The 15,836-nt window shown below is 40.8% G+C and overlaps 1 protein-coding gene across 4 annotated transcripts in view; it reads left to right on the top strand.

The window, feature by feature from the left end:
• Positions 1 to 2,261: 2,261 nt before the first annotated feature.
• LOC122540959 overlaps positions 2,262 to 15,836 on the top strand; it is an 83,833-nt gene continuing 70,258 nt past the window's right edge. For 2 of the 4 annotated variants that reach the window (XM_043677312.1, XM_043677315.1), the window contains exons 1-4: positions 2,262 to 2,483; positions 3,347 to 4,361; positions 13,502 to 13,678; positions 15,575 to 15,690. In XM_043677312.1, coding sequence (XP_043533247.1) covers positions 3,680 to 4,361; positions 13,502 to 13,678; positions 15,575 to 15,690 — 975 coding nt within the window. In that variant the 5' untranslated portion in view covers positions 2,262 to 2,483; positions 3,347 to 3,679. The other 2 variants (XM_043677314.1, XM_043677313.1) reach the window with 2 other exon arrangements.

Consider the following 15,836-nt stretch of genomic DNA (forward strand, 5'->3'; position numbering starts at 1 on the left):
GGATCAGTATGAATTATTAAAACTCGAAAGCATTTCTTTGAAGTTGAATTGTTAGCTTAATTGTTACCAACATCTGCCTATAAACAGTAATGTACATCTGTAGTGTTATGTCTTTTGGTAAGTATGTCAATATGCTTTTAAGAGATGACTCATTATTTCACCACTGCATCGTAGCATGTGAGCTGAAGATGTAAAGGTCTCATTCTCCATATTAATTCAGATCACTTGAAGCCTGATAATTGTCTGAAAGCATACTTCTCTGTTGTAAAATAGTAGCTTAATATTTCCCCAGACAATTAAGTGTCTAAGGAATGTAATGTTTGTACATAGTGGTTGGTTGTAATAAATTTCTGTTGAATTCTTCAATACCACTATATTCACACTCAGCTTTTATGTTATAGGAGGTAACATCTGCCACATCAGGTGAAATATTCTTTCGATGCAAACTCATGCCATCCTTTTTCCTGAGAATATGTGTCTTCGTTCTAAATTCTTCAACCAAGGAAAACAGAGCACAGCATCCTAAGTGTGATCTCACCTTTATGACTATGCTGTGGCCTAAGACATATTGATAAGGGGAAAAATATATTTTCCAGGGGCATTAGTAGATGAGTAAATAAATACATGAAGGAGAGTTGAATAGAGTGAATACAAATTGAGTTAGGTGAAGTAAGAGTGGTTTGAGACTTATGTGGCATAAATACTACATCAGGACAGTGGGGACTGTCATTACATTTCTGAACTATAATTTCCATGTAATATTCTCTTGAGAGAAGAAAGCAATAATGCTCACAATTGTTGTTAACCAAAACGTACAAAACACATCGAGCATTAGTCAGCTGTAGGGCAGGTCTTTTATAAATTGTGTATAATCGATGATTAACTGAATGCAAAAGAGAACATTTGTCACCACAGGAAAGGGCAATGCTGTCAAACCTAGACTCAACCCAATTTGTTCTTTACTGACGGAACATATCTCCTAATGCACCAAAGACACTGATTTACAGCAATTGTTAGAATTATGATTCCTTTCAGAAATAAGGGTTATTGTGATTAATAATAATCCTTGCACCTGTATATCCTACAGAATTGCCATAATCTGAAAGAACAAACCAAAAATATATTGAAATAATTCCTGCTCCCCTTGCCCCACAAAACAAATGCACCCCTATCACTGCCAAAGACAGATGGCAGCAATTTCACTTCTGAACCACAGAGTTTCATGTTCAGTTCCCACTCCAGTGTTTCAGTAAGCATTCAAAGCTGACACGTCTGAGGGAGTGCTGCACTGTCAGAGTTCCATATCATCTTTTGAATGAGATTTTAAACAAAGCCCTGTCTTTACTTTCTTGGCTGGATGTAAAATATCCCACAGCACTGTTTTGAAGAAGATAAGCATAGAGGAGTTATCCCTGGTGCCCTAGTCCATATTTACCTGTCAATCAACATCACAAAAGCAGAATATCTGTTTATTATGACACTGCTATTTTTGAGCATGATTCCCACATGACAGCCAATTCAAGAATCCACATCGAAAGTATTCCATCGGCTGTAAAGCACTTTGGGACATCTGGTGGTCATGAAATGTGCTGTATAAACCCAAGTCTTTCCTTATGTCGGAGATGTTTGAGCTTTAGATTTACGCAATCACCCCATTTAACTGACAAGTCTTTCCATTCAAACAACCGGATGGCCTCACACACACACACGCACATAGTTTGAACTCTCAATCAATTTTCACGTCAATCATTTCCTGAACCGATAATTCTAGTTGGAGGAAGCCTGTGAGATAAGGAAGCAAGTTAGATACTCACATCCAAGGGCTTAACTTGCTGCTAATCAAAGTATTCGTATTTCATATTATCGCCTCCAGCTATTTGTGTTTTTTTAAACCAAAGCCATCTTCCAATTTATGTTTTATTTGGATTCCTAAGCTTTTCACCACAGCATCATAACTAGATGGCTTCCTTTGTTCCCTGTCAAATCTGACTCATTTTGAATAAGGCCATGCTGCATTGGTCACTTTTTTTATTTGTCGAAGGAATTCCTGAAGTTTTCTGTCTGTACCTCCAAAGTTGCGGTATCGGGGCAGGCAAAAGGGCAATGTTCAGGCTGGGAGCTCTTCAGTGTTGTCGACTCCTTAGAGCCCAAAGTATCAATTCCCAGTGCAGGCCACGCCCCCCGCCCCGACTGTGATTGGCAGCAGCGCTCAGACCCAGCCGGGGTTTCCAATAGCAACAGGGGACGCTTTCGACTGCAGCTCTGCTGACTTCAAGGACAGCTCCCTGTTTCCTTCCCCCTCCCAAATTTAGTGCAACTCCCTTGAAGTTTGTCGGAGAAAAAAACAAGAAGAAGTCAGCGGAATGCAATGGGTGCAAAGTACTTGCTGAGCGCAGTTCTTGTTTTACAGGAAGAAGCGGCGGAAAAAGGATTGGAGAGTGCTGAAAACAAGAACACAAGGTTAGGAGAGCAGGCACAGTAAGGTGAGAGTGAAAAAAATCGCGAAAACCTGAGCAAAGCTGGAGCTACTGGTTATTTAGCACCGGTCAGTGCTTCACACTAGAATTTGTGGAACGGACTGTTTCATACTTGGCTGGAGCATTAACCAGCAAGATATGGACAGCCTCTGGAGAAACTTGATGCTGAAGGAGAGAGCAAATGTTAAAGAAACTCCGGGAAAGATATCGAATTTCATCATGTTTTCATCATAGAAACGCCATTGAGGCCAATTGGTGTAGGTCTGTGAATATTCTGCCCAGGGACTCCTCCCACACTATATCTGGTCCAATCACCATCCTTATTCTCCCTCACAGCCTGATCTAGACTGTTCACTTTTGATATTTGCATTCACTTCTCTAGGTGTGTCAGGTTCCAGGTCTAACTATCCTCTGGGATAGGTTTCTTGTGAATTCCCTGTTGGATTATTAGTGACTGTCTTATGTGTGTGGCCCTTGGTTTTTGAATCACTTTATACGTGGATTGAACCTTCCCGATGTCTACCCTATTGAACCGTTGATCTTTTTCAACTCTCAGGTGAACTTTGTCATTTAATGGAGAAAAAGCTTCAGCATCTTCAGTTTTTCCTCATTGTCGAATAGTTCCAGTTCTGGTCTTTGACAAACATAGCTATCAGAGTTGAAAATGTCTCAATGGTATGGTGTTTCTTTCACTTTCCTCTTTTCAGAGATATTAAAGTATGTGTAAAATTATTTCAGTTGATAATTGAACACTTTACAAGAAGTTGTTTTTATTTTCTGTGGGTACGTTTGAAGATACATTTAACATAATTGAACAATCTTCAGCAATTCTGAATTTCTAAATTTATTGATGTTTTTCTTCTTAATAGAAAATATGTTTCCATTTTGAAAGAAATGAAGGGCTGCTTCTCCTTCATTCCCTCCCCAGTCTAAAGAGGATTTTGATGGGCCGGCAGCAGATGAAACTGCAGAAGCTTTGTACAGTTCACATCCCACATTGGAGATGAGGATGCTACTGCCAATGACTTCAGGAAGATTTAACAAACAGTTGACACTTCACAGCACAAAGTCTAGGGTCAGTGTTGGAATGCTGATCCCAAAACCTGGAAAACAATACATTGTGGTGACGCACCATTCAAATCTGAGCAGAAATCCCTTTCAGAAATATCACTGAGCCCTGGTGCACTGCTTCATAGTCCAAAATGAGTGGTACAACTGTCAATCCTGGCCACAACATAAGGAGATCTTCAATGCAGACAGACAGTGGGGTTATTTCAGATTCATCTGACAGCAAAGTTGAGCCATGTTCGAATAATCCAAAGGAGCATAAAAGAAGAAAGAATACAGGTAGACCTGGAGTGGAGGAAACACACAGCGCCAGATCTAGCCAAGGTGGAAATTACTCTGATCAACAGATAACTGAAGGAAACTACACAGAGGGGCAAAGCCCTGTTGGATCGGATGTCACACAGGGTTTATCCACTCCTAGGCTTTTAATAATCTGTGATAAAGTTAAACTTTGTTCCGATGTTACAGAAGTGTCGTGGCCATACGTGACTGTGGTGAATTATGTATATGAGTCCTCCACACTGGACTCTATCCTAGCACAGGTTGCTGAAGCTTTAAATGGAAAGAAAGTCAAATCCATCGCCTTCATTCCTCATAATCAACAAGATGCAGTTCACATCTGTGGTGCTGGAGAAACTCAGACACTTACACCAGCTTCGGTGCATGAACATATGGCACTGCGCAGGTTTTTCAATAACCTAGTGACCAAGCACTTGGATGGAGAGAAATCAAATGCCAGCATGGATTTCCTGGGCTGTACAGCCTTAGTGACGTCAGACTTGGAGGTGGTCAAAAGGGAACTGAAAATGCTGACAGGTAAATTGTAGATATAATAATGTTTAATAATTGCATACTATACAAGTCCTATCCTAGAGGAGGTCTCTGTGGCAGAGTGAAAAATGTTCCTGCCTCGAGTTTCAAGTCCTACTCTGGGCCTCAATGACCACAGAAAGTGCTTTCATTACATGGCCAAGGGGATTGGCTATCAATCTGTTAATCTTGTCAGTCCTCCTGTGGCAGGTAGCAAACCTTCTGATTAGCCATATTTAATTGATGAGTAGTGCCATGCTGGTGATAGGCTTGTGACCTATTTCAAGATCAAAGCAACAGCTACAGAAACAGACGCAAGTATCGCGAGGTACAGGTATAACATGAAACACATATAGAACGATAGAATGACTGCAACACAGAAAGTGGTCATTTGTTTTGTATTCAAGCTGGTCCTCTATGAGAGTGAGTCACACTCAACCCCCAGCACTTTTCCTCAAATCCTGCAAATTTTCCCTCTTCACATACATATCCAATTAGTCATTTACAAATAAGAAGTTATTTTTAATCCTCTTGTAGTTGATCCAGGATTGTCCAAGGATATCTATAATTAACGTAAAGATAAAACATAGCAATATGTTTGATAAAACCCAATTTAAGAGCTTTCCCATGATATATTCCATGTATAAATCCTATCTGGCTTTCCTTTATTTTGCTTTCGCAAATGATATAAGGGATGCAAAGTACTGGGCTAATGGTAAGATTCTTGGTAGTGCAGATGACAGAGAGATCTCGGTGTCCAGGTACACAGATCCTTGAAAGTTGCCACCCAGGTTGACAGGGTTGTTAAGAAAGCATACAATGTTTTAGGTTTTATTAATAGAGGGATTGAGTTCTGGAACCATGAGGTTATGCTACAGCTGTACAAAACTCTAGTGTGGCTGCACTTGGAGTACTGTGTACAGTTCTGGTCACCGCATTATAAGAAGAATGTGGAAGCTTTGGAAAGGGTGCAGAGGCGATTTACTAGGATGTTGCCTGGTATGGAGGGAAGGTCTTACGAGGAAAGGCTGAGGGACTTAAGGCTGTTTTCGTTAGAAAGAAGAAGGTTGAGAGGTGACTTAACAGAGACATATAATCAGAGGGTTAGATAAGGTGGACAGGGAGAGCCTTTTTCCAAGAATGGTGATGGCGAGCACAAGGGGGCATAGCTTTAAATTGAGGGGTGATAGATATAGGACAGATGTCAGAGGTAGTTTCTTTACTCAGAGAATGGTAAGGGTATGGAATGCTTTGCCTGCAACGGTAGTAGATTCGCCAACTTTAAGTACGTTTAAGTTGTATTGGACAAGCATATGGACGTACATGGAATAGTGTAGGTTAAATGGGCTTCAGATTGGTATGACAGGTCGGCGCAACATCGAGGGCCGAAGGGCGTGTACTGCGCTGTAATTTTCTATGAATGGAAAATACATGCCAGCTGTCCCATTGGAATATTCGGAGTTGTGAGGTTTGGATGAGTCGCACAATCTTGCCTATGTAATCCATACTAATGGAAATTATTCATTTACTGAATATAAAGAACAGCTTTCCCTTGCTTATTATGTTTGTTTCCTAATGACTTCAGTTACAGTCCCAAAATGTTCTCATCTTTAAGAGTTGCACAAATTTCCCCATCATTTATTTCAGAATCATATTTTTAAATTTTCAGCATTTGAATTACCTTTTCTCTGAATTTGGACAGACCAGTTTTTTGAGTTCTTCAGGATTTTTAAAATTATAAGTTTCTGAATGACTAAATTAAAAATTGGCTTTTGAAAAAAAACAAGTCACTTATATATTTACTTATAATGTTCCATGAGTGTTAGTTTGAGATATTAATCTTTTCACATAACACAAACTTAGGGATCTGAAATCACAATTCCAACTCACAATGTCATAGTGTAATAGGGTTGTACAACATGAAACAGACCATTCGGTCCAACTCGTCCATGCTGACCAGATATTCCAATCCCAATCTAGTCCACTTGCCAGTACCTGGCCCATATCCCTCCAAACCTTTCCTATTCATATACCCATCCAAATGCCTTTTAAATGTTGCAATTGTACCAGCCTCCACCACTTCCTCTGGCTCTTAATTTCATATACGTACCACCCTCTAAGTGAAAAAGTTGCTCCTTACGTCTCTTTTATGTCTTTCCCCTCTCACCCTAAACTTATGCCCTCTAGTTCTGGACTCCCCGACGCTCCAGAGAAAAACGTCACCTGTTTATCCTATCCATGCCCCTCATGATTTTCTAAACCTCTCTAAGGTCACCCTCAATGTGATTTTATTGACCATTGTTGGTGTGACAATCCGACTCTGACCTTGAATTTTTATTTGACATCAAATTAACTTTTCTTCCCCTTCCATTCCACTCCTATCTGTGAGTAACAAGTTGGGTATTGAAATAACTGCACAGAGGCCGGTATCCTGTCACCAGGTAACCCTTTATTTACATGTGCACGGTACATAGGCTCTGACCAGCCAGCTCAAAGTCAGTCCCTAGACTGAGGAGACCTTCTGAATCTTCTGTTTATTTTTTTTTCCTTCCTTCATCTCCTGTTTATATCCGTCAGCCAGAGCTCCCTGACTGGGCCAGGTTAACAACACCATTCAAGTCAATGAGATCCACTTGGCCCTGATTCCAATCACTACATGTATATTCCTGCATGTGATTTATAATGATTCAGCTAAACTACCTTAACATTGTCAACCTTTCTAAGTGTTATCAATTAAATGAGTTGTAAATCCATCTATGATCAGTCATTAAAATATATGACAGAATTCAAGTTTAAAATAAAATTATATAAAGAGCACAAAAATGTTCTGTTCAGCTCAATTATTCTGTTGCTGTTTTTGCAGTCTATGATCATTCTGCTACTCAACCTATCTCACCTCAGCTTTGAAACATATCTTTCAATTGCATTTACTCTCATGTACTTGCACAGTGTCCTTTTGAAAGATCTAAGCTGTTTGCCTCACCAATATTGTTCCACATACTATCCACTTTGAGTAAAGAGATTTCTGTTTATTTGGCTAATGGATTTTGGAGTAAATAGCTTAAGTTGATCGCCATTGGGTTTGAATTCTCCCACATTGTCTCCATAGCTACCTCTCAAACCTATTCTAATCTTAACAGGTTCCATTCGGCCACATCTAAGTCTTTGCTTTTCACAATAATAAATCCCTGTCCTCTTCAATCTTTCTAGATGACCATAATCTTCCAATGCTTCCTGCTTTTATGGTTTTTTTATTGCAGGGAGGTCAGAACTGTGGACCATACATCAATGTGGCCTAACCAGGATCCTTATGTTCTGGTCTGGAAAGCTAGTTGAAGGATGAAGCTGAACCTAATCTTTACTCAGTCTTACAGTTATTGAGTAGTGAAACATTACGGGTAAAAGTTTCCTAACTTAATCCCACATCACCCAATTTAGTGAAACCAACACGAAAGTCAATTACACATAACAAATTAACTGAGAAACTAGCCCTTAAAATAAATCTATATCAGCCTGTTTGGATGTGTAGTGGTATACCTTTATGGCAATCACATCCTGAGGTGGATGTTGAACCCAGGTCTTTTAGCCCAGACACAGGGACACTGCCACTGCATCACAAGGGTCCCTTCAAAATTATTCTTAATCAAACTGTTTGAGTGTGTTATGACACCACACCCCTGAGGCAGGCTGAATTTGAACTCAAACCTTCTGACCCAGAGATATGGACACTACTGCAATGTCTTCAGGAGGAAACTCCAATTAATGCCCTATATGTGTACACAATTAAACACAATTCACATACAATTAACGCAACGCATGTTTCTTATAAATTCACAACGTTTCAATCCTATTCTCCCTTGTTTTGTTAGCATTTTTAATTGGTTCATTGTAAATAATTTGTTCACTTGCATCTCATGACCAGTTTGGTCTTCTGCTTCATTCATAATCTTCTAATGTGGAAAGATAATTTCTATATTTTATTTTACAAAAGATATGTCTTTTTTGTTGATCGGCCAGTTAAAAGACTTCTGTAGATCTGGATATATTTTGAGTTCATCTGAAGTTAACTTAAGTGGTTAACTGAAGTGTTTGACACATCCATTCAGTTACTATTTCACTCTGTGTAGTATTTCTCCTTCACTCTGTTAGTATCTCTCCTTCACTCTGTGTAGTATCTCTCCTTCACTCTGTGTAGTATCTCTCCTTCACTCTGTTAGTATCTCTCATTCACTCTGTGTAGTATCTCTCCTTCACTCTGTGTAGTATCTCTCATTCGCTCTGAGTAGTATCTCTCCTTCACTCTGTGTAGTATCTCTCATTCACTCTGTGTAGTATCTCTCATTCACTCTGTGTAGTATCTCTCCTTCACTCTGTGTAGTATCTCTCATTCACTCTGTGTAGTATCTCTCCTTCACTCTGTGTAGTATCTGTCATTCACTCTGTGTAGTATCTCTCATTCACTCTGTGTAGTATCTCTCATTCACTCTGTGTAGTATCTGTCATTCACTCTGTGTAGTATCTCTCATTCACTCTGTGTAGTATCTCTCCTTCACTCTGTGTAGAAATTGCAGTATGGTATCAGTCATCACAGATCCTGATGAGTGCAAGGTCAATCTGATAAATTTCTTCCCCACAACCACCTTGTTGATATTATAACAGCTCTATTCCATTGTTAACATAAATGATTGTGACATTTGAGTTATTTGAGGTAATTATCATCTTAGTAGATTGGTAACTATATCTGATGCCTGTGATTGGAGTCACTTCTCTAATGATTGCAATTGATTGGTGCCCTTTTGTTACACTGTTTCTTCAAACCTGACATAATCTTCCTCTCACTGACACTCATTTTTGTGCATTACTTCATTATGTACCTGAATTAACTACCATTTCTGAACCGTCCATCATACTGTGGCTGAATAAACAATAAACATATGTAATGGTACAAATGTCTTTATTGTTGGGATTTGGCTGATTGAAATTTAGTGCTTTTGTCATTTTAGCACCTCTGGCTTCTCCACAGTTCTTCTTCTGTTTCTATCTGTAGCCCATCACACTGCCTGTCTAGCTTTGGCTGGCATGTGTATCATTATCATTATGTGCCTACAGCATTGATTGACCCAGCCAGCCAGCTGGAACATTCACTGCCCTGGTTACAACAGCAGACAGAAGCTGAGTCTTAAACTTTTCTCCCTCTTTAATCCAAAAGGTTAAGATTAGGTAGGGTTTGGATCAACTAGCTACTAGGGGTCCCCCCATTGCACTACCTGTGTTCCATCTCCCATTGGCGAAAGATTGCTTACCTTCAACATTTTGGCTAAAAGAAGCTTCATTACCCAAGTCATTCATTATGTTCTAGATAAACATTCCACTTCTAGCCCCGGAATTATACCACAGTGATATGAGTGCCTCCAAAGGGTAACGCAAGTGAACAAAATTTTACAAGGGACAAGAATATTGTGGATTCATGATTCTCATTGCAGCAAAATACTGCAGAGAGCTGAAAATACAAACTAAAAGTAGAAACTGTTGGAAACACATCAGGCCAGGTAGCACCTGTGAAGAGAAAAGTAGAGTTAATGATATGTGACTTATCAGGGTTCTACTGAAAGACTATACTTCTGAAGTATAGGTTCTGCCTTCCCTGTCAAGTATTTCCATCATTTTTACTTGCATCTCACTACAGCAAGCCTGACTTTGTTAGGCTTTCTAGAATTTAGCCAGCTGCACAAGCAGGAAAACCTCACTGAGGAATTACACGAGGAATCTTTTAATTATTTACCTGGAGAATCAGAACTCAGGGCAATAATTAACTCCAACATTCATAAAGGAAATAGCTAACCGTTTTTTGCCAAACAAGCTGTTAATATTTTGCTCAACTACAACAAACTCTCCATAATTGGTGCTCATTATACAGTAATATTAATTACATATTGTAAGCAGTGACATATTTATCTATATGAGAAGATCTCCATTTAAACTCCTCATAAATCTATGACAATAAAGGTGTATTTACATTAGATTCATGATTTGGTCTTGCACTGATATGTTGTTGGAGGATAAATCTAGCCTGAATGCACTGCTGGGGACCCATTTAACCTGGGAGCCAACAGAGTGAGGATTGATGTATGATGGAGTCTCTGATTTACTTCGGAGTTTAGAATCTTTGCAAATGAATTTAACTTCACATCAAAACTATGCTTGTGTGATGTGAAGGCAGCATGATTTGACAAATCATTCCAAAAAGAAGTTTTGCAGGTCAGTGAGATAATTGATCAGCACTTATACAGTTTCTCCACACCACAGTATTAAAGCTGATAGACTTGATATATATTTTCTGCTCAATTAATTTTTAGCACTTATAGCTGCAGTTCTCAGTTGATTAATATTGGTTAAATGGCCAAGATGGTAAAGCCTAAGAAATGTTTCATGCTATTAGCAGACCTCCCGCAAGTTCACTTTCATTAACAGCAGTGGGATAATCCCAAAATCGATTCTGTTTCAACATGCTCTGGCAGTAAATTATTGACTAAAGCTAATGATTATTCCCATTGCATCATGAGCTGCTCAAAGACTTGTGATGTTATTCCCACAGCATCAGCTGCATTCAACTGGATTATGATTTCAATCTTTGCATCTCGTTAAGTAACTCCTTAGCGTCATTAGACATCTGTGTGTTCTCTGATGATTAAAATTAGACACAGGGTGAGTTCTTATTGGACCAGTACTGGCAGGTTGGGAGGCTACACTGTGTACAGTGAGAGATGGATACCAGTTTGAAAAATTCCCTGGTGAGAAAAAAAACCCACAAGGAAGCTTGTTAATGTTTATTGTAGAATTATAGAATCTCTAAGGTGGGGAAGCAGGCCATTCGGCCCATTGAGTCCACACTGATCTTCTGAAGAGCATCCCACCCAGACTCACCCCTACCCTAATCCTGTATTCCTCATGGTTTTTCCACCTCACGTGCGTATCCCTGGACATGATCGACAATTTAGCACTGCCAATCCACCTAACTTGCACATTTGTGGGAGGAAACCAGAGGAAACCCACACAGACACCAGGAGAACGTGCAATCTTGAGCAATTGAAAACTCACCTTGGTGAGACAGTAGGTCTTAGAGGCAGTAAGAGCCCAGGTTTGACCTGCAGCATGTGCTGAAAATCACCAGTTGGGATGTGACAATTGACCCAACTCTAGCCACAGGAACTATCAACCAAGGCTTTGCACAGCCTGTTGTTCATCAACTTCCCCTTCCTCCCCACTCAGCAGAAAGGTGAATTCACATGGTTTGGAGGTGGTGGTGGTGATGATGGACCAAGGAGTGGGATTATTTATGTCAGGTCTCTGTCTGTTTTGAGTTCACTGGGCTTCCAGATTAGACACTCCCTATTTAGATCCCCATTGCAATTGACAGAGAAAGTGAAGCAGATTGCATCCAGGGGATTGTGCCCTATTAAAGTGTACGCAGACATGAAACAACAGGATCTGTTTTTGTCAGATTCACATGTTGATAGAAATGTGACCTTTTGCCTTCTTCTGCCTGAGGCTACTCTTGGAAAGGAATTGGTTTCCTGAAGGATGACAGTCTTTCTGGAGAATTGCTGGGCATTTAGGGGAGGCAATGGTCTAGTGGTATTATCGCTGGACTGGTGACCCAGATAATGTCTGGGGACCTGGATTCAAATCTTGCCACAGCAGATGGTGGAATATAAATTCAATAAGGGGGTAATGATGACCATCAATCCATTGTTGACTGTTGGAAAAAGCCATCTGGTTCACTAATGTCCTTTAGGGAAGGAAACTGCCATCCTTACCTACATGTGACTCCAGACCCACAGCAATGTGGTTGACTCTTAACTGCCCTCTGGGCAATTAGGGATGGCCATAAATGCAGCCTAGCCAGTGACGCCCTCATCCTATGAATAAATAAAGAAAAAAGTATTTTATGATACATATGCTTCTGACTTGTTCTAGATCAGGATTAGTGGTGCTAGAAGAGCACAGCAGTTCAGGCAGCATCCAACGAGCAGCGAAATCAACATTTCGGGCAAAAGCCCTTCATCAGGAATGAAGGCAGTGAGCCTGAAGCGTGGAGAGATAAGCTAGGGGAGGGTGGGGGTGGGGAAAAAGATCTGGACCTGTTAATTGTAATCAGAAGGATTCAAAGTACTAATAGTTTTGATTTACTGAAAAAAAAGATGTAATTATGTAAATATGACATTGTACCTCAATGCCAAGTCATAGAGTCATAGAGATGTACAACACAGAAACAGACCCTTCGGTCCAACTCGTCCATGCCGACCAGATATCCTAACCTAATCTAGTCCCATTTGCCAGCACCCGGCCCATATCCCTTTAAACCCCTCCTACTCATATACCCATCCAGGTGCCTTTTAAATGTTGTAATTGTACCAGCCTCCACCACTTCCTCTGGCAGCTCATTCCATACACGGACCACCCTCTGTGTGGAAAAGTTGTCCCTTAGGTCTCTTTTAAATTTTTCCCCTCTCACCCTAAACCTATGCCCTCTAGTTCTGGACTCCCCTACCCCAGGAAAATGTCCTTCATGCATTTCAACTTCATACTTACATTGTTGACTTCATGCTGCCGCAATTAGAGATTTCAGACCATAGCTCAATGACTGCTGAGAAAAAGCGCATTTAGACATAGTTCTCAGTCTCACCCAATCTGCACATGTCCCATTGTCTGAACAAAGTGGAATTGGAACAAATACCACGTGCTTTTCCTCCAGAATGAACTGTGGAGGTGCCTGCGGTCACAGGTAACTTCATTGTGAGATAGAGGAACCATGCTCCCTGTAGAATATCCTTCAGGCCTTGAAACAGCAAATAAAGATAGGAAAAGAGAGAAGTCATTGTAAATACCAAAGGGAACAGCATCTTGTAAACCCCCGGGTAATGTCCCAGAGCTTCCTTAGAGTAGCAATTGAATCATTCTTTTTGTTCGGATAGACATTTGGGCTTCCATTACCATATCATCAGTGGAAGTGTGCTGTTGTTCGTAAGTTTGTTCTGTGTGTAAGGGGAGAGGGCAGTAGGGAAGGTACATTTTCACTCCATGTTACTAACTGTTTGTACTTGATATAATGAGACACCATCCTGACCCACTGTCTCCTTTTGCAGGTGTTCCTGTTACTATGGCAAGAAATCTGCTTGGCACTCAGCTCCAGGCAGGTCCGAACCAGGAGGTGGATGGGGTAAAGATGCACGTCTTGGATCTTTATTGTGAAAGTGATAAACTGAAGCGCCCACACTCACAAACATTGGCAGAGTTTGAAAAGATACACGTAGTAGGAAAAGGTGAGGTCAGGGAAAAAGTAGGTATGACTGAGTGGAACACAATAGACTGGAAAATAGTGACCTTGAATGTGTCTACCACTAAATATCTGACACAAACCTTACTTTCAGTGAACAGATCCATGATGCCAAAGAATTACTTTTACCCAATTTGAGCTTCATCCCCAGCTATATGTTTAATTGTAGAGTCACAGAGTCATAGAGATGTACAGCACAGAAACAGACCCTTCAGTCCAACTCCTCCATGCCGACCAGATATCCCAATCCAATCTAGTCCCACCTGCCAGCACCCGGCCCATATCCCTCCACACCTTTACTACTCATATACCCATCCAAGTACCTCTTAAATGTTGCAATTGTACCAGCCTCCACCACTTTCTCTGGCAGCCCATTCCATACACGCACCATCCTCTGCGTGAAAAAGTTGCCCCTTAGGTCTCTTTTATTTCTTTCCCCTCTCACCCTAAACCTATGCCCTCTAGTTCTGGACTCCCCCACCCGAGGGAAAAGACTTTGTCTATTTACCCTATCCATATTCTTCATGATTTTGTAAACCTCTATAAGGTCACCCCTCAGCCTCTGATGCTCTAGGAAAAACAGCCCCAGCCTCTCCTTATAGCTCAAATCCTCCAACCCTGGCAACATCCTTGTAAATCTTTTCTGAACCCTTTCAAATTTCACAACATCTTTCCGATAGGAAGGAGACCAGAATTGCACGCAATATTCCAACAGTGGCCTAACCAATGTCCTGTACGGCCACAACATGACCTCCCAACTCCTGTACTCAACACTCTGACCAATAAAGGAAAGCATACCAAACGCCGCCTTCACTATCCTATCTATCTGCGACTCTACTTTCAATAGTGAGATCATCTAAAGCATGGAAGAACGTCATTTACCCTATGAAGTCTGTGCCAGATCTCTGTATAGAAATGCAATCGTTCACCCATTTCCCCAATCCCCTATGGCTCTCTATATTTGTTTCCTTCAAATGATCATTTTTCCTTGAAATCATTCATCTTCCCTGTTTCCACCACCCACACTGGCAGTGAGTTCCAGTTCATTCTGATTCAGCGCATGAAAAGTTCTTCCTTACTTGTGACCTATATCTCTTGCCCATAATTTGAAGTACTAATTCCATACAAACATAGAAAATAGGTGCGGGAGTCAGCCATTCGGTCCCTCGAGCCTGCCCCACCATTCAATATGATCATGGCTGATCATGCAACCTCAGTATGTCACTCCCATTTTCTCTCCATACCCCTTGATCACTTGAGCCACAAGGGCCACGCCCAGCTCCCTCTTGAATATTTCTAGCAAACTGGCCCCAACAGCTCTCTGTGGTAGAGAATTCCACAGGTTCATAACTCTCTGAGTGAAGAAATTCTTCCTCATCCCAGTTCTGAATGGCTTATCCCTTATTCTAAGACTGGACTTCCCCAACATCAGGAACAATCCTCCCGCATCTAGCCTGCCCAATCCTATCAGGATTTTATTGGTTTCTGTGAGATGCCCCCTCATAGTCTTTGTTCCAGCTAACTGGAACAGCTTTTCTTTGTCTACAAAACCTGTTGGAATCTTGTATGCCACTGTCAACTCTCCCCTCAAACTCCTGTCCTTCGAGGAGAATGACCCCGGCTCCTGCAGCCTAATCCTTGAATCTAAAATCCCTCATCCCTGCAATCACTGGAAAACTCCTCTGTGCCCTCTCAAGAACAAAACCACATTTTGCCTTCAGATAAAATGTTCCAGTCTAATCACTATTTCTGTCCTTTTCCACCATTATTGGATTATCTTATCAGAGTAAATGAAATAAGTCCTTCAGGAATTGTGTGCAGGCTGAGTTTTCTATTCCAGAGAGCAGATATCTGATAAGAGCCCATGTTTTTTTCCTGGCAGGAGCCTATGGGACAGCAGTCCTGTATCGGAAGAAGGATGATGATTCACTGGTCATATTAAAGGAAATCAATATGCATGAACTGAACCACATCGAGAGGCAGAGAGCAATGAATGAGGTTTGTATTTAGCTCCAGTGTATTTGACTGATTGTGCCACGTTTATAAAGTTAAGGGCCATGCTGAAAACAAAATGAAGACTTACATTTATATAGCACCTTTCATGACAGCTGGATGTTGCAAAGTACTTTAATGTCATTGAAGTG

The sequence above is a fragment of the Chiloscyllium plagiosum genome, chromosome 36, assembly GCF_004010195.1.
Source record: "Chiloscyllium plagiosum isolate BGI_BamShark_2017 chromosome 36, ASM401019v2, whole genome shotgun sequence".
Lineage (NCBI taxonomy): Eukaryota > Metazoa > Chordata > Chondrichthyes > Orectolobiformes > Hemiscylliidae > Chiloscyllium > Chiloscyllium plagiosum.